This window comes from Rhipicephalus microplus, chromosome X, assembly GCF_043290135.1.
Source record: "Rhipicephalus microplus isolate Deutch F79 chromosome X, USDA_Rmic, whole genome shotgun sequence".
NCBI lineage: Eukaryota > Metazoa > Arthropoda > Arachnida > Ixodida > Ixodidae > Rhipicephalus > Rhipicephalus microplus.
In genome coordinates, this window is record NC_134710.1 from 31,542,429 (window position 1) to 31,566,100 (window position 23,672).

General features: G+C 45.9%; 1 protein-coding gene across 1 annotated transcript in view; it reads right to left on the minus strand.

Annotated features, from left to right (window-relative positions):
• eIF3a (eukaryotic translation initiation factor 3 subunit a) overlaps nucleotides 1-23,672 on the minus strand; it is a 38,939-nt gene that overhangs the window by 13,696 nt on the left and 1,571 nt on the right. Inside the window, exons 2-5 of the mRNA XM_075876138.1 lie at nucleotides 21,742-21,932; nucleotides 20,013-20,149; nucleotides 13,823-14,045; nucleotides 3,843-3,983 (exon numbers count right to left, since the gene is read on the minus strand). Coding sequence (XP_075732253.1) covers nucleotides 3,843-3,983; nucleotides 13,823-14,045; nucleotides 20,013-20,149; nucleotides 21,742-21,932 — 692 coding nt within the window. The remainder of the gene's footprint in view (nucleotides 1-3,842; nucleotides 3,984-13,822; nucleotides 14,046-20,012; nucleotides 20,150-21,741; nucleotides 21,933-23,672) is intronic.

The window sequence follows — 23,672 nt, forward strand, 5'->3', positions numbered from 1 at the left end:
CTGCCTGAAATGCAAGCTGTGTATTTTGAAGTGCATTAAAACAGCTGCATGACTTTTTTCCTTTTTATTTGGGAATGCGGTTATTTTGTTACATACCACCGTGCGGTGGGATGATATTGCACCCGCTATTTTTTGGGGGTAAGTACAGTGCATAATATTTGCAGTAAATGCCCGCTACGGCCCTCCAATTTCGTTATAATGAGGTTTAACTGTATTTCGCAATTCGTTCTGCGCAAATTAACAGCAATCTTCGCGCTTCTGCACGCCTGCGTAGGGTATGATGAGCTGAATGCGAAGTGAGCGAGAACAAGCCCTAAAGGCAAAAAAAATCGCAAATTATCAGAGTCAGTGGGGTAGCGTATGCGCGTGCACTTGACGCAGACGATTGGATACAGTCGGTGGCCGACTATGTTGGCAAATGGTCTGGTCAATCCAGGCCGGCGACGCCAACAACAGACAATACGAGCGATAAATAAAAAAAAAAAAGGGGGTAGATGGCCGACCAGTCTTCGAAAGATCGGAGGCAGTGTGAAAACACAGGCTTCGCCTGGCGATGTGGGGTGCTCAGAATAGCGGGGAGACAAAGAACGGAGGGGTTTGTAACGAAAAGTGGTCGGGGCAATGCGACTAAGCAAAACGAATGCTGGCCCTGGACAACGTTGGCTCTGGCTAGCTATGGCAGACAGCGTGTCGAAAAATTAAAGAGAATATCCGCGCTGTGGTGGCAGCGCGGATATTGTGCTAGAACGTGCGGAGGAACGAACTCGGTTCCTCAGTTTCCCGACTTTTTTCATACGGCCGCAGTGTGCTTGCGTGGCAGCATGCGTGCGTCGTCATAGGTTTTTTTTTCTTTCTCGGACAGTCCAGCTAAGCGTCGTACGAGGCGGGGCCGGCGTAAAATTGCATCGTAAAATTGAGATTTTCAATACCTTAGTTCTATGGAGGTTTCGAAGGGACCAAGCCAATTCGTCGTAAAACGCAGGTCATCGCAGGACTGGGGGACGTATAATCGAAGTTCTACTGTATATGGTGTGAGAGTGTAGGTGCAGCTCACCCTCTCCTTGTGCCCCACTCCCACACCCTCTCCCATCCACTCATGAAGATGTTGGCCTCACTGTGGACCTTTTGCTGGTTGGTCACCTCTCAAAAACATTCGGAAACGTGCGCTCGAGATGCTGGCACCCCAACGTGTCATCCGCTTGCTCCTCACTCTCGACCATTCACTGGCTGGGGCGCCTTTCAAGGCAATGGCAGAAGTCGGTAAAGGCGAATGTCACACGGCAACGGTACCCTCTCTTGGCGCAAGAAATGCATTCGCATTTCCTCTCGATTCCCTTCGCGGAGGTGAGGGCATTTTTTATTTCACGGTTGGTGTAGGTTTAAGCCACAACTTCTCGGCTCACTTGAAAGGCTCATTTGACTAGATAAAGTAACCACGCAGTGTGTTGGTTGGTCTGGCGATAGACCTAGATATCAATCAATGTGAAAACTCAACCATACAGTTTTCTAAAGTTAACTAGAGGGGACTCTGACACTGCAACCGTTGAGCAACTATGGGAATGATGGGTAGTACACGGATTTGCCCAACGTTTATAGATAATTTTTCAGTTTCGCAACTCCCTGCTTCGCCTACAGGGAACAGGCGGCTGGCTGCAGTACCCGCCACCATGGCGCTGCGTTTATGCCAACCAAACGAAGGTAATCTGCTACAGCTAGGCGCGGGGTAGCCAGTGAGCAGCATGCACACAATTTCATGTTGAGAGCACCGCATGGCGACTTCTTGATTTGGCACGGGGAGTAGAACGTCAGGTCTAGCCTAGATGCGTGTGCGGAGTCTTTTCGGGTCCTTGGTAAAAATAACAGCTCGCGTATGCGTGGTGCTAGGCAAGCATTTGTCGATTAAAGCGCCGTTTTGACGCCCTGTAACTGCTTGTTATTCCAGATAGTAGAAACAAAATTTGGAGCTCAATTGTATTTGCCACATTTCAACAAAGGCTCGGTAAAAGCGGAGACTCATCTAGTGCCACCTTGCTTGTTTAGAAGTCTTGGGAAAAAGGTCTTCGACGCTGTGCACATCAACTTTGCCAAGCGATAAACACTTCAGTGGGCCGTACCCTGAACGGAGTTGAAACCGAGCCATTGCTGTTAAGGTATAAGCTACATATAAAATCCCACTGAAACGACGCTATTTCTCTATTCATCTGGTATAAACCAGTGCACTTTCTTCTGGAGTACTCAGATTTATGGCTGTCTATCACTGGACAATACTTGGGATCATAAAAAAATGCAAATCTTGTGAAAATGGGAAAGCATCAGTGCATTGACACAAGAACGTTTGCCACGATCACACACTAGTCAAGAGCATTCGAATTTCAATAAAACGAATAGCTGAATTCCTGTAACAATTCAGACTTGTGAGCCGCATACAAAGCACGAGCTGATCTGTTGTGTACCCATAACCATTTGCTGATTTTGCTTCTTGAATAATGATGGATGTGCACTCGTTGACAAAATAAGTTGGGAGGTACGAGCGACGACCGCAATCCGATAAAACTGCATTGCCGCGCCATCTGACGTGGCAATTGTGTCAACAAGCGGGGGAAAAAAAATGTGGGGGAGCAATCAGATTTGCTGCCTGGTTTTCCTTCCACCTTTGCAGCCTGGAGAGGAGGTCTTGCCCGCTTTAGGCATTGCCGCCTCACCGCTCTGGCCACCCCACATTCGGTGTGAATGAGCTTTTACAATGCGCGGGGGCATGTTATGAATTTGGACTTGTTGTCCAAATTGTTGTCCAAGCGACAGCATAAACCCTCCAAGAGTGAACATATAAATGCTACTGCAACAAGGACGCAGTTTTTACCGCTAAATAAGTGTTTATTGTTTAGCTCTACCTTCAGTTCTCTTTTGTTCAATTTGCGAGTTTGTTTTTTCAATTTTTGTACTAAGCCTGCATATAACGAAATCCTCTTTATAACGAATTTTTCCGAAAATTTCGTTATATTCAAGTGTAACTTCTTGCCGTGGAACATCTGAAACGAAGAAGCGGTGCGCATCGAGCACTGCCACTATAAATTCGATATTTGACACGATATCATCACTTGGTGCTTCAGCGACGGCTGCAGAAGCGATTTTTCTGGCATTCCAATGTGGGCACAATTAAAGGGAGCGAAAGCACAGGCTGGAAGGTAGAAAAGAACGCGCTTAAGCAGTGCGCGCTCTCTAGCTTTTCCAGTAGCCGTGAAGGCGTCATGGGGCTGTTCACCATGTGCTCCCGTGGTCTCCAAAATTTTTATCACCACAGTACATGTACTTTGTGTTTTGCCGCTGCCGCACACGATCACACTGACAGAAGCCGTGCATTGAGCACAGCAGTTTTGTGAAACAATAACTAAGGTTGCCCGGTTGTATACTTCTGAAACTTCCAGAGCACACTTCTGTCAGCCGTTGCTTAATAGTGTCGGTACCCAAGTGCGTATGACCAGTCGCGGCGTTGCAAGCTGTTTGTAACATCCAAACTTTGCTGAATGAATGGACAATATAATTGCACTAATTCATATCTGGCCAAAATTCATATCAGCCCAGTGTGTATCACCGATATTCTATTCTACTGTAATTATAGCGAACCCCTTTATAAGAAACAATGCAACAGACAGTTAGAAAGACACCAGTATGCTTACATTGCAATGGGGTTGATAAGAAAATACATACATGGTGCCATGTTATAAGAGACACCTCAATTAATTGAAAATAATTGCTCCCCGGTGCATGTATCCTATATAGTGACCCAACTTGACTACCACAAAGCAAAAGCTTGGTCTACAGCAGTTTTTTTAGCAACCTACCTGCCAGAGCTCCATTTGAATGGCACTATCCAATTGGACAAGACGTGTCTCCAAATGCATGGCCTGACTTTCAGGGTTATTGAGGTTCACTGAAGTCTGCTGGCTTTGATGTCGGTGGATCTGGCCCAGATGAGCCCGAAGCTACATTGGACAAAATGGGAAAAGAAAAAAAACTGATGATCACTAAATAATGGAGTTTTAATGCCATCTGTGCTTAATTTACTTGAATTTGAATATGTATATATACACACAAAAGTGTAACCTTTACCTGCTCTAACAAACTCTTAGCATGTACCAACACACACAAAAAAAGTCTGATGTGATGGTTTCATGAACCTACAACCGTACGGAAGGCATAAAGCAGCGCTTGAACATCACACACATGCTCTTTCTTCGCTTATAAGGGAGCTAGAAAAGGGTATCCACAAAATAAGGCTTGTGAACAAAGTTGCTAAACATACAGTATGTCTGAATATATGCGGGTACTACAGTAGTAGACTCCATTTAATGGCGATTTGGGAGAGCAGGAGCACCGTCATCCATGAGTAGAGCGAGAGTGCTCTTGCTGCACCGAGAGCAGCCAGGAGCAGTTTGCAGTGCTCTCGCCTGAAAAGCAGAGTAGGTGCAGTACGACGAGTCACGTGGTACTTCAACGTCACAGCTTCCAAATTTTTCTTCAGCCGGCGAGCGCAGCGGCAATGGTAGCAACCATGTGTAGTTGGACATCGCTGTTTTGTACGGATTGCTACGATAAGAGCTGGACGTTTGCCGAATGAGTCACTACACAAGCATGCTACGTATTAGGCTAATGAAGAATATGTGGCTGACCGATTTCAAACGTATTTTGCTGCTGCCCCACAAAGAATATGCCGAGGCTTGGAATATCAGCTGCAGGTTGAGTGGTACTCCTCTCAGTGCCCTGCCCCTCCTATAATCTTAATGGAATTCGCCATAAGATGAACACGAAGGGGGCCACGATCACCACTTTGTCTTATCAAAAGTGCCCCCCAAAACCAAATGCTAACATGTCAACTACACCCAAATATGCTGCTTGAAAACACTGAATGAAGTACACTTATGTGGAGGAAAGGAACAAGAAAAAGCATTTACTCGGCTCAGCATGATAAAATACAGTGAAACTCCGCTGTAGTTAGAGGCCCACTCCTGTATGACGATTCGCAACCGCACACGCCCAACCCACAAACTCTTGCTTGGCACCGCCATTTTGATTTGACCTCTCAGTCTTGGCTACGAAACTGGATGGAAGAAGCCACAGGCGAGCTGGAGAGGCCACCACTATGTGGCTATCGAGTCTGGAAGCTATAGCACTATCGCCATCATTATCGCTCTTGCCTGTGCACCACCGGCTCCACTACATACAAAGGAAGGCTTTTTATTGGCTGAGCTTCGCACGTCGAGTTCACTGCTATCATCGTGTCCAGATCAGCCCTGATGGCGTCGCGCAAGCGGAAAGCGCTTTCCTTTGCAGAGAAGCTCGACGTGCTTCGCGCAGTCAACAAGCAGCCAGCGTGAAAAAGGGTCGACATGGCCAAAGATCTTAATCTGCCACCGTCGACATTTAACGGCATCATCGCGAAGCGTGCGGAGAGAGAGGAAAACGTGGTGCTCTTCAGCCCAAAAGCCAAGCAGGCTCGTGGCGCCAAGTGCAGGACGCTCTACGAGACCCTTCTCACTTGGTTTAGACAAGCTCGCACCTCCGGTATTAATTTTGACGGCACCATTTTGCATGAGAAGGCGATGGAAGTAGCTGACAGACTGGGCATCACCAAATTTGCTGCGTCAAATGGATGGATAGACCGTTTCCGTAAGAGGCACAGTATCGCTTAAGTGGAGAAGTGGAAAGTGTCAACATCAAAGCAGTAGACTATTGGAAATCGACACTGTCATCTGTTATTGAGGGGTACGAGCCTCGCAACATTTATAACGCTGACAAAAGGGGCTTTTTTTCCGGGTACAGCCATCCAAATTGTTAAGCCTAAAGCATGAAGCTTGCCACGGAGGCAAATGCAGCCAACACCGGCTGACAGTGCTCCTGTGCTGAAACATGGATGGATCAGACAGACTGAAGCCATGGGTGATAGGCAAATACCAGAACCAGTGGTGCTTGAAGAACATTCGCCTACTGCCATGCCACTAAAGAAGTAATCGCCGTGCATGAATTTTTCTGCGCTACTTTGATAACAAGATGGGTGGCCAGAACAGGAGTGTTATTTTCCTGGACAACTGTGCTGCCCACCCGAGAGATCCATTTCTACGGAACGCCAGGCTTGTGTTTTTCCCTCCAAACACTACAAGCCACTTACAGCCGCTGAATGCCGGCGTCATAAAAAGCCTAAAGCATTTGTACAGAAAAAGCATTGCGAGGCACTGTCTTGCGTGTATTGATAGCGGACAGCAGCCTAAGACAATTTCCGTACTTGACGGCATGCACTACGTCGTTTCAGCGTAGACTGCAGTGAACGCGTCAACTGTGCAGCACTGCTTCGCGAGGTGTGGCTTCCGTAGGAACCGCGAACTAGACAAACCAGAAACCGCCTCTTTTAAACAGGAGCTGACCGAGGCTATGAATGCGCTGGATGCCATAGGAGTGGCCTGCGACGAAGTCTCTGTGGGTGCTGCCCTCGTGACTCCGGAGTGCCAGAGCATCACAGAGATCGCCGCAGACTGTCGCAAGTGAAGCTGGCGACTCCGGTGACTATGACGAGCCACAAAAGTCTGGGAAGTTGGCAGATCGAAGTTTTGCAGAAGCCGCCGCGGCCCTGGACAAAGGTGCGATGTACCTTTGAGGTACATCGCACCTCAAAGCGACACCGAGAGTAACGGAGCATTTCACGTTAATGCACAGCACGTAGTACTCTCCAGCGAACGTAAGAAGCAGCAGTCAAGCATGCTCGTTTTTTTTTTTTTAAAGCTTGTTGAAATAAACTGTTTGAACTCAACGCAGCGATGTTTTTATTATTTTTGGAGCTTTCCTCACTCTACTCTAGTGTTTTCCCGACTGTTAAGTTTTTTTTGCCCGGTTCGCTGGAAAACATAGGAATGGAGTTCCACTGTATATGCTTTCAAGTAGAGTATTTAGGCTACTCTAAAAAGTACTTAATTTCGAGAGTTCATATTAAATATAATCATAACTAAATTGCTACCATATTTTAACACTACAAACGTAGCACTATTTGACAATTTTTGACAACTATTTTGACAATTAGAAAAAGATAAAAGGAGAGACAAACAGAATTTTCTTTCAAAGATTGAAAAATTTATTCTGCTGACTGTTCACCCTCCAAAAGGCTGTTTTATGGCCTTGCTATCACTTTCGCAAGTGCCTGCATTGCATACCGCTACCTTGACAGAGCCAGTAAACGCCAGGTTGCTTATGAGAGTCTGCAGTAAACGCCAGGTTGCTTATGAGAGTCTGCAAAATTTTCTTTGGGGTTCAGATATTTTCTTATTTTCAACCAGTAGTAACTTTTCCTGAACGACATGCCGCTAAAAATTTCCATTTACACTGCTCACAATCACAAGTTTCGGGCACACAAAAACGCTATATTTAGTGTGCTATATATCTTCCTTTGTCCCTTCCTTCCTTTGTCACGCACTTTCATAATGAAAATGGTGCCTCACAATTTGCTGCATTTCTCTGCGACCTGATACACAGCACACAGGCCCTATGCAGAACAATGAGAACTGACCACAGCATGTGTTCAGGCACCATTGCGTCACGGCGATGACAATGCATCAGACTTCTCTGGTGGGAGTGCTAGTGCCACATGTGTGGTTTTCGTTTCATGTAATTATAATTAGCAGACAATCTTTGTTCCAGTATTCACTTTCATATGGCTTTTTTTCTCTCCTCTTTTTGTTTGCATTTTCCTTTCTGAACGAGCTCTTGCATTCTTCTGATCTCCACTGATATTCTGTTGGAAAACTGATGACTACGAAGAGCATCTGAAACGACTAACATTTTTGTTTCTTTGCTGATAAAGCTGGCCCTTTCTCCACCTACAGGCTATGGGTGAGGGAGATACTACCTTTATAGGCTGACCTTTCGTTTCCATTGCCTCGCTTTGTCCCACAATGTCGAAATTAGCTTTCATTTTGCTTTCAGTCTGCACCAGGAAGTGCGTATGTCCCTGCACCCATTTTGCTTTCTCTTGATCACCTGAAGGCCCCCATCAAGACTAAGTTTGTTGCACAGAATCTCGGTCATTGGTTGCATAACAAAAGAGGCTTGTTACGAGATTTGTCTTAAGCAGATTTTTTTTGCATTGAGTCTATGGGAAACCAAACAAACACTCCCGTGTTGTTCGTGTTAAGCAAGAATTCATCAAGCAAGAACACGCAAAAAACAAGAGGTGGAAGCAGGCTTCAGTCGTTTGGAGAAGGAAAAATGCTGTTTTGGAGCAGCTTTGGAGCAGTAAAATGGGTATTTCAAAGCAGCTTTGGAGCACCAAAAGGAGTGTTTCGAGCAATGCAAGTCAGTTTCGAAGCAAATTTCTAGGGTCACACAGCACTGCTAAGGCTTGTCTATCTAGAAACACACACGAAAAAATTCGAGCAGTTAAAACATTAAAATGTACATCTAAGCAGTGCTTTGGGTAGCTATTATAGACCTCAATGAATGAAAAACGTTATTAAATGTCGAAATGTTAAAAAATTTATTAACACACTGCACCCTATATAAACAGCAGCTGATCACCCTAGATGAGCTAATAAAAGATAATTTCATTTAAACCCAACTATCCTCATCACTCTGAGCACAGGCTGTCCTAGTGTACAGCAGGACGGAAGCTTCGCCCAATGATCTCCAGTTAACCCTATCCTGCGCGAGCTTTCTTTTTTATCCCTTTGAACTTCCGAGTTTCATCGCTCGATCTAACCCCCTGCCTTGTCCTACTGTGTGTTGCATACCTTGGCGACCAATGGTTTTATGCTCTATGCATTATGTGAACAGGTCTTTTTTTTTTTCATTGATGCCAGCTAGGGTATGTGCACCTCCTGTCTGTTCTCTTGCCCGTTCTGCCGTCCTACGATCTTTCAATGTTATTTCTTTCATTTCATGCTCCCAATACCACTTTGTGAAAATTTATTGCAAAAACTTATGCACAGGACATGCCATAGCTGGGCCCGTAGGCAGGAATATTTTTTGCATAGGAAGGGTGGGGGACACCTGCTGAAAGTTTTGAAAAACTTGTATTTTTTTACTATTTATTCTCCGTAAATCACCCTCTTCAACTTGGGGGGTGGGGCCTTTCCCTCCCCAGGGCTGCGGGCCTGGCCATGACCGAAATGAGAACAACAAAACAGATAGCAATGTGCTGTTTTCTAGGCAAATAGCAATGGCGCGGCAAGTGTTTTTTTCCATTGCGATGTCCGACGTGCTTTTGCTGCTGTCGTCATTTTCCATAAAAACTAGAAGTTCCCACCATCCCCATAGCATTTTGTGTTTGCTCAAGGAAAGCTCAAACGAGCTGGCCCATTTGAGTTGCTTAGAAAGCAGCACATGCAACAACATCCTGCGGTCTTGACGGGGGGATGTTCTCGCAAAAACGAGTAGGGAAAGACATGACCAGGGGGGGGGGGTTGCTCAAGCAGCAGCTGTGCACTTTGATTCTAAGGATGTGGTTGCGATTGCTGGCTCGTGCGCTATCTGGGCAAGCATCAGTAAAGGGATCGTACACTTTTCTACGTGCCGCGCTCTCAACACGAAGAGACTATGCAAAACGATCATTTCTCCCGGGAACGGCGGTGCAGTCGCCGACCGTTTTATTCGGACATCTTTGTGGCACCGCCACTCGCTCCATTGATCCTAATGTAAACTCCGACCGAAAATTCGGACGCCCCGCTGTGCGCCATTCGATTATTCGGACTCTGTTTAACTTACTGCATGTGTCGCTGTACGCCATTACGCGCTGACAGCAACGTTGACAATACGTTTGCTAGGTTGCCAGCACTGATATGCTGCACTCGCTATAGATGAACGTCAGGCCAGTGTCAAAATGCATGCAGCAATTGCCATTGCCGATCTCAAACGCTATGTGTAGCGACACGTTTTTTTATTTTATTTTACCCAGTCGAGCGGCCAAGCCAAGCCACCTACGGAGTCCGTTTGCTGTGGCGTTTGGCATGTGTCAGCGTGTCAATCAGTTGCTTCTGCGGCTAGGCCTGGTTCGCTTTGTTATCTGTGTTCTCGCTCTTTTGCGTGTTCCGTGGCGTGCTGAAATGACTCAGACGCCACCCGTTGCTGCGCCGTCGGTAGCACAAGAAACGTGGCCAACGTGAGAGCTAAAAGACACTCACGATGGGAATTTTCTATTTCCAAGCAAACCGTCTCGGACTAACTAAAGCAGAAGGCTAAGATCCTGGAGGCAGCTGAGAAAGCGTCTGCGGGTACGCAGAAAAATTTCCGGGACGGCAGCCACCCGCATTGAAGAGGCGCTGAACATGTGGTTGAGTGCTAGGGTGGCTAGGAAAATAACCGTGTCTGGCGATCTGCTGAGACAGAAAGCAGAGACACTCGCCCTGCGCATGGGTATTACCGGCTGCAAGTTCAGTGACTGCCGGTTGCGCAACTTTAAGAAAAGGTACGACCTGGCCTTCAAGCGAATGTGCGGTGAGAGTGGTTCGGTCGACCAAACACTCGTGACCAACTACCACGCCGACAAGCTGTGCGCACTGCTGCGCCAGTATCCACCAGAAAACGTCTTTGTGACGAGACAGGACTTTTTATTAAGATGCTGCCCGACAAGACGCTAGCTTTGTCTGGTGAACACTGTCATGGGGGGAAGCACAGCAAGGAGCGACTGACAGTTGTTGTAGGAGGCAACATGACGGGGACAGAGAAACTTCCGCTCCTCGTGATAGGGAAATCAAAGAATCCGAGATGTTTTAAAGGCGTGAAAAATCACTTCCTGTGTCGTATGAAGCGAATTCGAAGGCGTGGATTACGCAAAACCTCTTCAAACAGTACCTTCGCAAGCTCGACCGCCGGTACGAACTGCAAAATCACAAGGTGCTGATGTTCGTCGACAAGTGCAGTGCCCATGGGCATATCGACAACTTGAAAGCTATGACAGGGGAGTTTTTGCCGCCTAACACAACAAGCGTGTTGCAGCCAATTGACCAGGGCGTCATCAAAAACTTGAAAGCTAACTATCGGTCGCGCCTCCTGAATTGGATGCTGTTATGCATCGACAGTGACAAAAACTACGTCGTGGATGTTCTGACAGCCAAGCCATCAGCATGTTGTCCGATGCTTGGAAGTCAGTGACTCGGGAAACGATCCACAACTGCTTCCGCCACGCAGGATTTATAACTGGGACTGAGGAGGACAGTGCCGCGCGATTGAGAGTCCGCCTACTGCAGCAGCAGACATTTTGGACGACCTCCGTGCTAGCGGGGTCGATGTGGGGGTGGGTACGTTTGAAGACTTCGTCAACTTTAACAGTGTCGTTTTGCCTTGCGCAGAGTTGGACGATGACGAAATCGTCCGTCAGGTCTGTGAGCCGGCGCTTGCGGACAGTGACTCCGACGATCACACGCCGCCTGCACCACAACCATCAAATGCGGACTTAGCGCAAGCCATATCGATGCTGTTGTCTGTCTACAGCGGCGGCCAGATATTCGCAGAGGTACAGGCCGACGTGATCGCGCGTAAGCGTGCGTCTGTGCAGACACGCATAGACATTTTTTTCGGGCGATCAGGCCTATAAAAGTGCTTTTTTTACCAAATCCGTTTTTTCGGACTCTTGATTATTCGGACTTTTCGACGGTTCCTGTCAAGTCCGAATAAACGGCCGGCGACTGTATTCTCTTACAGTGTTCGTAGAGTTAGGAGATGCCGGATCTAATAAAAGCTGCCGCCAGCCTTACTACGTACAAGATTGAAATTTGATGCTATTGCACTCATTGTTGCACCCTGGCAGTGAAACTGGTTTTGTGTTTCTTTCGGCTTCTATGATTTGACTGTCTGCATCACAGAGTGCGTGTAGTGCGTCGTACACCTCGGTTGTTGATGCTGGGAGTAGCTTCCTACTGTCAAGATTCTTTGTGTCGGTGTTAGGCCTCGGCTAACGCTTGTTGCGGTAGCGCCGGTAGTAGCTTCCCGTCTGTTGCAATTCTGCTGCTCCGACTTGATGGCGTGTGCCCGCGGCAAACACCGTGCCAAAACACTTCAGGAAAAAGCCGATATCATGCGGGAAGTGGACGCCGGACTCTTGCCTAATCAAGATATATCGCGAAAAAGCATGGGATACCGAAAACGACGCTATCTACTTATATAAAAAATAGGAGGACTATTGACGACGCCTTAGAGGCAGAAGTTGCGAGCAAAAGGAGGGAGGAGGTTGCGGCCCGCGAAATATCCTGACCTCAAGAAAGCGCTTCTCATTTGGATGAAGGAAATGAGTTCGCAGGACATACTACAGAGTGGCCCAGTCATACAGGCCAAGTTAACGAACTTCGCTGCTTCAGATGGGGGTTGCACCGTTTTCGCGAGCGTTACGACCTCATTTCCCTGCTGTGTTGGGTGAAATGAACGCCGTCAACATGGCAACATGTGAAGGTTGGCGCTATGAAGTGCTTCATTTTCCGCAGGACATAATTAATGCAGATGAAACGGCCTTATTTTTCAAAGTGCTGCCCGCCAAAACTATCACGTATAAAGGCAACAAGGGCACGGGAGGGAAGAAAAGTAAAGAACGGATAACTGTGATGGTTGCAGCAAACATGACCGGGACCGAGAAGTTGCCTCTCTTTTTGATAGGCAAATCGAGAAGTCTTCGCTGCTTCAAGAGAACATCCGGTCCCTCCCATCAGACTGGGGAAGCTTCACAAGAAGTTCAAACATTGTGGCCGCGAAGTCCGGCTTCTTGTGGACAACTGTTCGGCTCATAAAGTCAATGTTGAGACTAAGGCCATTGACTAAGGCCATTGAGCTGGCCTTCCTTCCAGCAAACACGACAGCAGTACTGCAGCCCATGGACCAGAGTATATTTAGAAATTTAAAATCATTTTATCGGGATCATATGTTGGAATGAATTATTTCATGCAATAACTGCCAAGTGATGCTCCTAAGTGCACTACACATGCTTGTGCATGCTTGGAAGCGAGTGACAGCGCTTACGATAGCAAATTGCTTTCGCCGCTGTGGCTTTAGCACCAAAGCTCTGCAAGCTGACGAGCCACCAGTGCTCGAACACGGCGTCATCGACCCCATGGCGAACGTTTTGGAAAACGCCTGCTTTGCGGACACGTGATTGTGGACTCAAGTGCAGTGGTGTGTGGTGCAATCACGGATGGCGACAATATGTCAGGTGAGAAGTGCAGAACCTGACACTGCCAGTGACGATGATGAGGAGGAGGACGAAGCACCAGTGCGGCCCTCTGCTGCGGAAGTCATGGCCGCATTGAATGCCGCCAGTCTTAAGTTTTGAAGAAGGCGAAGAAGAGGCCTTCCGCCAAAGTGCTGGCTGTCGCCCTCAAGGAAAGAACGCACATTGCGATCACAGTTTTTTTTTTTTTTTTCAAAAAATAAATTGTTATGCCCTACTCGCTGTGTACTATTGTTCTTCACTTTCGTTAATTCAAACTGAGGCGGCTTCCATTCGCAGTTCGAATTAACGAGCTTTTACTGTAGCAGTCTTGATAACAGGATACAAGAATTTTATTCGTGTGGTGCAAGATTCATGCATGGTGTTAAGTTCACGCCAGATGGGAGCACTATGCTCCATGATACGACGTAAACAAACTACTCGGAATATGGATATTACGGCATCTTTTGCGTATTCAATGCGTAATGCTTGGTAGAAGATAAAACTGCCAAATTTGGCACAGAACATGCAAAGTGCCATTTGTGTGCAGCACTTGCACACCTATATAACCAATAGAGCAAGTCGTACAGGCCAACAGTGTCAACTGTTATCCTAAAAGGAAAACAAAATTTCAATAGGCCAAACACTTACATGATCGCAAAGTTTGCGGAATTCAGTCTTGCGGCTGTACTTGAGGCAGAACTTGAAAGCCTGTCGTGCAATGTCATGATAGAGAGATTCCACACGCGAGTTATTACGAAGAAGCTCCAAGCACTGACGATAGGACTCCCACAGAAACTTCACCCATGGAGTGAGGACAACGCGATCAGTGCGATCTTGGGTGTCTTCACTGCTGACCGCACTCAATAACAAACTGGAAAGAGATTCGCTTGAATTAGCAACATGATCTGGCACCTTCAAGTATAGCAAGAATGAAACAAAACTGAAATATTCACTTGGAATTTCCACTATGCCTAGCGTTGGCATTTCTAATGTGTTAGCAGTTGGCATCGGCATGTTCACGTGGGGAGGCTACCATACGATACCAACTTTCGTTTTTGATATATCTCAATGAAATTTTCAGGATATATTCATAGCAAAACCACTAGAACTACTACAAAATTTCATGAAGTTATGTTCACTGGTTTTCAAGTTACGACAATATGTCAAAATAGTGCACATGGTTCTCATATTCCAGGCCTGCAGAACTTTCAAAAGATGCTAGAACTGTGAAATTAACTATGACGATTCCCAGATTGATACATCAGGGGGTGACAGAACCTTTTTTTCTGAATATCCTTGCTGAAAAGTTTTAGCCGACCATCAAATTTAGTGTTGGTGATTAGGATATTACCAATCAAATTTCGATTAGGTATCAAATAACAGACAACAACAGACATTATATAAAAAAAAAATGGGCTTGTCTTCCCCTCAAAAATTTATTCATGCAAATAATCCGAAGCAATGAATGTGACAGCAACAACTTAGAATGTTACGCTGAGAATGGCAAGCAGATCAAAACGTGCAGCGCACTGATCACGCACAAATAACGCACAAAAACAACATACACCGGATGAGAATGAACTAACAACATTTACCGCTCGACACTTAATGCACTGTTAAAACAAAAACGATGCACGAAATATAATCGCAAGTACAAATGAGTGCAAACTAACAAGTGTCCCAGTTGTTATACGCTAAAGCCTTGTTTGGAGGTTACCATCCCTCTATCGGACATGGTATACGGTGTGCAAAATTCTGCGGCCTGAATGGCACCGACAACAGTGCACGTACCGCAACACCGTTTGTCCAGCTTCAACAAGAAAAGATGGCGAGAGTACTGCGACCAAATCGAACACACCGCAAACAGCTTGTGGTAACGTGTGCTAACTAGCCTTCGTGCGCAGTGCTCAACCAAGTCCCAGCAATCGGGTGTGGTCCACTCTTGCAGAGATGTCGTCCTCCCCGACTACATTCATAACACCCTAGCCCTATGTCCAAAGTTCGCTGTCGACCAAGAGAGGTCCGCACTCGAGCTTCTTTCAATTGTGCGCTCTATTGCTGGCCGTGCCTCACCAAAGGATTCGGACAGATGCATCTCGGAAGGCGTCGACATGCTCCTATGGGGTGTAAGCCTACCAGCACCAGACTTCTGTAGCGGAAGACCACCAAGTTTCTGAGAGACGAACTTTGTGTCGTGCCGTCAGATATGGAGGGTGGTTTCGCTGTTCTTAATTGCTTGTCTCTAGAAAAGGCGGTCACAGCTATCTGCTGTTTTCTAAAGTTGTACCGACATTCGTCTAGATAGAGTAAAAACGCAAACCATGGAAATCTGTTGTAAACTAGAGTTGAAACAGTTAGCTCAGCATATTAGTAAAAGCGACAAAAATGGACTCAGCATGTTTTTTTTCTGCCAAAACACATAAAGCCGAATGCCCTTCCGAGTCGTTGTGACAGAAAGTGGAACGTGGCAAAAGCAACTCTGCTTGTTTATTCAGACCCATCTAAAGTGTCTAAAGATTGATGACCCATTTCTGATAAACTCGATGGCACTGATAGAATTTTTCAAATAGTCAAATCAAATTAATGTTTTCGGTTTTTCAATTGACATAAAGGCCCTATACTATACTCACTGGCTCACGATGAGGTATTAGAATGTATAAGGGACAACATAGAAGTCTTCGCGGAATTGAACTTCCAATTGAAAACTGGCATCAGTGTGCGAGATTTCTTTTACCTTGGTTTGCTGTACCTTACCTTTACATTCGTTCAATGGAATCATTGAACAACTACCGAGCATTAGGTGGCGTGCACGCAAGAATTTGTCACCACTATCATCAGCATGATTAGTGCGTAGCACCGGCGGTGACGCCTAGGTGGCGGTTGCCGTGAATGGTGGTCTCTAGCGGAGGGCCTGCTGTGGACGGCACCGCAGGCTGTCTGCCCGCGGGCCCTCGTGGTGAACCAGAATTTGGCGAAGCCGCCTCGAGTGTGTTATGTTGTTGAGTGTTGTGTAATTTTGTGTAAGGCTGTTTTAGCATGTTGAGCACAATTGATATATAATTTATACGGCTCAGAATGAGTGCGTACGCGTCACTACTGAATTGCATGATTTGACAGCTGTGACCTCCCGAAGCACCCAGGCGCAAGAAGCAGACACGCTCTCCCAGTTCGGCTAATAGCGAGGCATATTGGAGCAACACGGCGAACATGCCTATTCAGAGGCTTAGAGACGACCTTCAGACAACATTTGCTTATTGCTCACTTGATTTTAACAAGATGAGCCAGCTGAAGTGCGAAATTCGAGCATGGAGAACCCTCTTTCCAACGAGTCCAAAGCAACATTGCTCAGTCACGCCATCGCGTAGTGATGACTTGAAAAATAGGGTGTTTTCTCGCAACAATTCTCGCTACTTTGGCAAGTGCAACAAATATTTAGAAGCACTTCTAGGCAGTTTTCAGTGGAGAAATTTTGGAATTGGATAGAAGGGCTGCAGAAACTGAAAATGTGATTTCTTGGCTTTTTTTCGCTCTACGAAAGCTTCATCCCCCTTAAGCAAGATGCTACTCTGAAAGATTAAAAAAAAAATTATTTTACATAGGCTTTCATGCCAACTTCAGATACTGTATATCGCTGATTGTGTGGCGGCACAAATTTTGAAATTTTGTCTAGATAGTAGTTATGGGCAGTGGAGCATGTACTCACAGAATCATTTTGAGGGTCTCAACTTCCTACCGATACAATTCCTTGCTGGCATTTATCAAGCATGTGCAGTTTCTTTCGAGACTAAACCCGGGGACCGAAGTTGGAGGTGCACTCCAGAGTAGGGCACGCCGCTTTGTCCGCACCGTCGATTTCTTCCAGCTGTTCACTGCGCATTTGACCAGCATGATCTGCGACTACATCAACAAATATGCATGGATGCACATTTTGAAGAGGCAAACGTATGCGAAAAGAGACGATTTGTGGAGGAACTTCAGTCCTGACCAAGTGATGAAGTGCATTGGAATCCTCATCTACATAGAAAATGTTGAACTGCCTAGGCTTCATCTCTAGTGGAATGCCTCAGAGTTATTTACAGGTCTCATTCCTTCAAAAATTATGCCAAAAACAGTTTTTTTTTTTCATTCCCTACTTTTACAAGTGTCATGGACTGAGAGCACAGACCCTGTCCCCGATGGCAAGTTGCACAGGATAACCCATATACTGCTACACCCTTGCTAACTTTTTTTTGTGTGTGGAAAGTTTTTGGCAATAATTTTTCGAAACGTGTACAACTTTTTTGCAACATAAGAAGCTTTAAATTGTATATCTTGAATTACTTTAAGCTCATTATTTTTATGTTATCTTCCTTTTTATACTGTTTTGCCAGCGCCTGTCGGTCTCTGGCAACATTGTGCATTCACCAAAAAAATACCCCCGGAAACTTCCAGTTTAGCTCGTTTTAATGCGGTTTTAGCCTTCATTGCTGGCCGCGGCTGCTTGTGTTTCGATGTTATATGCGGATGAAATTATTCTGATGAAGCGCTCGCAACCCGGGCACAGCTGTGTCAAGCCAGGATGCAGTCTGCAAGCCTAAACTAATTTCAGATGCTAATGAAAACGTTCTGTTTTACGAACCATGATGATAGAAAGAACACCTACATTGCAGTAATCACGCAAAAAAAGCTGGATTCCCACAAAGAACACGCAGGTTCTGCCGCCTTCATAAAAACGCAATACAAGTCTCGGAGCTGACTAATGGTACAGAGGGGATACTCGGACGGTAGACCAGTAGAGGGCCCCCAGTTACTGGGAACGCATCGGTCACTGTCGTATTCCACTCGTAGCAGATGTGTGTACCGACGTCTAAAATGGGTAGCACTACGTAAAAGCTAACACTTAAAATCTATTGCAAAGGTGTTTGAGTGACAACATTGATGTGTATACTGTTCCAAGCAATGTGGGACACTGAGCAGCGTGCTCACCATGAATCGCGCATAGTGTATGTCGCGGTGTCCACGTTTTGTCGTTGTATTCATTTTTTGGAAAGCAACACCAGCAAGTGGGCTCTAATATGTGTGAGCAAATGACATCGCTTGTTCATGAATAGTTTAATCGTGAGTAAGCCATTACAATTTGCGTGACCCAGCTGCAGTTGACGTCAGCAGATTTTACAATTTCTCAGTCACATGAACACTTCAGATCGCGAGTGATTCTGATTGCTCCTGAAGTTCCCGGTGTGACACAGGCACAGAAATAACCTTTTAACCTGAGGTTGTGTGCTTAGACAAAAACACAAATATATTCATGGTTCGACAGCAGGCAGGTTTTCAGTTCCAGTCGAAAAACTCAATTGTACAACTTCACTATGGATCAAGCAACTTTTTCTCCTGCATATCAACGATTTGGGTGTGCTTTGAAGAAGCGCACAGGGAAAAGACAGGTGTGCGCTGTCAATTCCCTGTCCGCGCCTACAGAAAGCATAACCACATCGTCGACATGCAGAACCAACTGGCTCAATGAAGGTCGCTGACAAACTTCTGCAGTTTGTGCATTTTCTGTCAGCCACTGTTAGATGTGAAAGAGGCTAGAAATTTTCCATTGGCCATGAAGCATGCACTTCATGCGAACTTTCTAAATAATACGTCTGCATAGTCATTTAGTATTATTATTATTATTCTAGTGCTATTATTATTCTGTGCTATAAGTAGCTATGTTCTGCGCTATGTTTCTTTGTATAGTTCAATCATGTTTTTTTTTGTTTTTCTATTTTAAACATTGTATCCAGGTTGATGTCCTTTGTCGCTGTGTAACCGCTTGCGCAAGTATGTAGGTATGTCACACAATTGGTCCCTCTACTAGCCGGTTAGGCTATGGGACCAAACAAATGTTTGCAACGTTTTTTGTTACATGGATGTGAAAGTTACAATAAAAAAAAAGTAACACGCAGCTGGGGTCCGCGCTCATTAGAACGCCTCGACGAATATTTTGCCCGGTACCTGTCGGCCACGCGAGCCATGCTACCGCAGCAGTGGCCGCGCCTGTACCTCACGTGCGCTACACCGAGCCCCTTCGTGTAGACACTAGATGTCGCTCCAAACACATCCTAAGGAATGCGCCAGAAATAATAGAGCAGCAAACTCAAACACACCACGAAAACATCGCTGGGACCAATTGAAAAAGCATTACCGGAAATGGCGCACCGGAAGTCTTCTGGGGTAGGCCGTTCAGTGCGAGCCAGTTTGTTTAGAAACACCGAAACCGTCTATAGCATTAATTGTACAAACACTGTATAAACTTTTCATTATAAACATTTTTTTCTTGATGTGCGAAATAAGTATATATGTAACGCTTGTATTATTGGGCAGAACATTCTTTTAGCTAGTTTCGTACCAAATAATGTAAACAAGGCACTAGTATCTAGCAAAAAAGGTTTTTTGCACCTAGTAAAAATGGCCCCTTTTCCCGCGGTAGTGAGAGAGTTAAGTTTAATTACAACCTGGATTTTATTTTTGCCATGAAGATAGAAACTGACTGTGAAAGCGAGTAATAACAAGAAATATGTAATTGTGGGAAAAACTTGGTTTTTTTAACAGCATCTTTTCTTAATACCAAGCATTTAGGTACTTTCCAAGCAAGTAACACTCACTCAAACAACCCAATTATTGTTTTTTAGTGAACTATTTTCTATGATACAGAAGTAAGAAATATGGTGTAGCCAAGGGGATATAAATCTCAGCTTCTCCACAGCAAGCCAGCTGAAATAGAACTAGACAGGGCCCTGTAGGAACAACAAAGAGCACTTAAATTTGTAACATGTGAAAATTATTGCTCGAACCAAGTAATCTTATGGCTCACCTTTCTGGAGTCTGCACGTTGTCAAGGTCGTCGATGTCAACTACTGCTTGCTGGGATTCTTCGCGAGCAGCCTCAGTTTTCTCTTCAGCCAAGTCCAAGTAGCCACGTACTACATCTTCTAATGATTTTATATTGACCTATTGAATGAAAGAACACCAAGTATGTATTTTTATTACATGCCTTTTTTTTTTACATGCTATTACATGCTTGGCGCCCCTGACGGCTGGCAGCGGCAACTATTTTCGCACAGGAGCAGTGGGCGGCGCTCGTTTGTCGTCTGCTAGAGTTGTGGCCGCACGTCAGCCTGTCGTGAAGTCAGGCATGACGCTTTGAAATTTGTCCGCAGGCTGCATGGCGAGCTCAGATGGAAAGTAATGGGAGAGTTGCAAGGAAATTGGTTTATCTAACATACTACGTAACTGATATCCTTTTCAGTCATGGGGCCCACATTTCTGGACGCAAACTTCAAGCTGCACTTGCGGCCGCGCTTCAGCTCGTCACAAAGCGTGGCCGTTGTCGCGGAACGTTCAAATAGTCGCTTTCCTTCTAGCTAGAATAAAAATGTCTGGAATGATCTCTAATCAGATTGCTATCACCTGGCCCATCAGTGGGATTACCGTTTTCCTTCTCGTTAGATAAAAAATTGCCTGTTTTGAAAAAGCTTTCCGTCGACGCCAGTTTTCAGCTTACGCACTGCAGCAGACAATCTGCATCAGTGCGCATGAAATACGTGCTCCAAATATGCGATGGTGTGTGGCGTTTAACGTCCCAAAACCACCATATCGCCGTATGGAGGGTTCCGGAAGTTTCGACTACCTGGGCTTCGTTAACGTGCACCCGAACCTCAGAACATGGGCCTACAGCATTTTAGCCTCAATCAAAAATGCAGCTGCCGCAGCCGAAATACGATCCCCGCGACCTGCAGGTCAGCAGCCGAGTACCTTCGCCGCTAGACCATCGCGGCCGGGCCTTGCTCCACAAGAAGACTATTCTTTATAAAGCTATGCTAGAAAAAAGACGGCCGTAAACAAGCCATGCTGCTTTAACCACCAAAATATCGGTTAGGTAGTATGTTGGATGAACCAATTTCCTTGCAACTTCTTTCATTACTTTCCATCTGAGCTCGCAATGCAGCCTGGGGACAAATTTCAAAGCGTCATGCCCGACTTCACGACAGGCTGACGTGAGGCCACAACTGTAGCAGACAACAAACGAGCGCCGCCCATTGCCCCTGCACGAAAATAGTTGCCTCTGCCGGCCGGCAGTGGTGCCGAGCAGACGACACGCATTCCGGTGTTCCCTTTAACAGTGGACCCCTCTGTACCTTCTCTATGCAACCACTGAAAGGAATGTAATCGTAGAGACTCGTAGGTTACATCTGAACTAAAAAATTATGAAATCTTTTATGGAGTTTTTGTAAAATAATAAAAACACTGCTTGCACAACGCCACGGAAGGTGCGTATTGTGTAAGTGGTAGCGTGTTCAACATTCTGCATTATTCTGAGAGCACCTGTACAACAACTGGAAAAATGCAATGTTGGTGCTGCAGAAAATGGACAATAAATAACATACGAATGTGTGCAGGTTCTCCACAAAGGCCACTGTGATGAAAGATTCGAGGCCATGACAACTTTGTCTATCAAATTAGTGCACACAACTTTCGCCACATCCAGCAGAGTTTTCAGGCACGAGTCATGCACCGAACAAGTCAGTGAAGGTATAAATTACCTGTTGGCATATGTTTCTGTACTGAAAGAGACCTTCTTTAGCGATGTGACTTTTCTTGAGTTCCACACATAGCTCCAAGTACTGCTGCATAATCGGCTCGTGAACTTTTTGCCATGTTCGATGTTTTCGGCTCTTGATAACATCATAAAGAGCGTCCAACGCACGATGTTTCTTTCCGACATCGATGAATTCTGCAAGAGAAAGAAGCCGCGTTTGTCAAGCTCAGTGGCCCACAAAAAAGCCAGCAACCAAGTAAGCCACAAGCGTACGTACAGTCAACCACAAAAGTTTGCGGACCACGCGAGCACGTGCCAAACTGCCTATCTGCGCTACCTAGCGGCGACAGGGGCGCTTTCCCGGACATGAGCCTTCGTGGTACTCGCCTGCATGTCAATTTTTCATTCCCGGGCACGAAGTTCGTAGTTCGCTGTCTTAACGCAGAGCGCTGTCTGCGGTAAGACCGCCATATATCTGCTTTGATAGCAGTACTGGAGCAATCACTGCAACCTTTGTCGACTGGTGTGCCAGTGTGTAGGTAAGTTTCACGAATCGTTGCGACGAAGTTTTTACGTGACGTTTACTGGCGCATTTTCGTTAGGCAGCATCTTGATCCAATGAGCATTGCTGCTTCTGCGCCTTGAGAGAAACGGTATGGGAGGTGTTTCACTGTCATCAAAAATAAAGAAAAAGCGGATGCATAGAAAGTTTTTGCACGCATAGGTGCACCTTCATATCAGTTGCTGAAAACGTAGTAGACTTGCTTCAGGGCACGTGGTGATTGCCTATCAGGAAAGAAGCCGCTCCCTGTTCCACTGAACGAAAGAAGGCACATTGTGCGTTTATTTGTAGAGAGTACCTCAGCGCGAAATTCGCCGCCGAACCGACAGGAGCCGCATCGCCCTAGACTATTCAGGCTTTCCGCGATGATGGCAGATTCACAGATATGGAGCGCAGTGGGCGTCCAAGGGCTACGACTGATTACGGCCTCCATCGTGGCTGATCCTTTTCAAAGTGCAGAAGACATCCGCGAAGCACTCTCGCTCACGGCATCGTCTGTGAGAAGAAGGCTGAGAGAGCTTGGCCTGCATTTTCGCAACAGCAATGAACGATCGGACAACAGAGAAATGGGGCAATATCACCTTCAGCGACGAGTCAACTTTTTTCCACGCGCTGGGACCAACGGAAGCGGGTTTGGCGTCCACGAAACTGCAGTTGTGTTTACAGTGTATTCGCGCAGATAATTCTACATCACAACATCTTTCACGTAAAATGAGGTTTTGAAAATTAGGAGATTTTTCTGGATGGTATAACATTGAAAACACTAATTTAGCAATTGTTTTGTATTATTACTTACTCTGAAGCTATATTAAAGCTGCCAGTGGGTCTTAGGTATACTATCTAATGATCCTCCCAGTTTTTCTACTGCCAACTCTATAATAGCAGTATACAGTTCACACACAAGAGAAATCTCAGCATTTTTAGAAGCACCGCTGGAACCTAATTGTACGCTATTTCCTGCAGGTATCTGCTTAATTACACATAAAGTGTTCTATCCAGCGAAACGCTGTTCCATGAGCGGGTGGGGAGCAATCAGCAAAGATGGCCTTGGTCACATTGTGCGTCTGAAAGGGCTCTTCACTGCATCTCGGTACTGCAATGTCATCACCTGACACCTCCTTTCGTATGCGATGGATGGTTCCTTCAGTGACGGCTGCTACTTTTTTCAACACGACCGCAGCCCGGTACATAAAGCACGTGTCATCCAGTCATTGCTAGAACATGCTGTTTGTCATCTTGAGTGGCCTCCGTGTGGCGCCGACTTGAATCCCATCGAAAATGTCTTAAGCACGTTGAAGAAACGGCTGTCCACACGCGACAACCACGGCCGCATGGCCGATACGCTGTGGCAAGCAATCGCACTAGAATGGGAA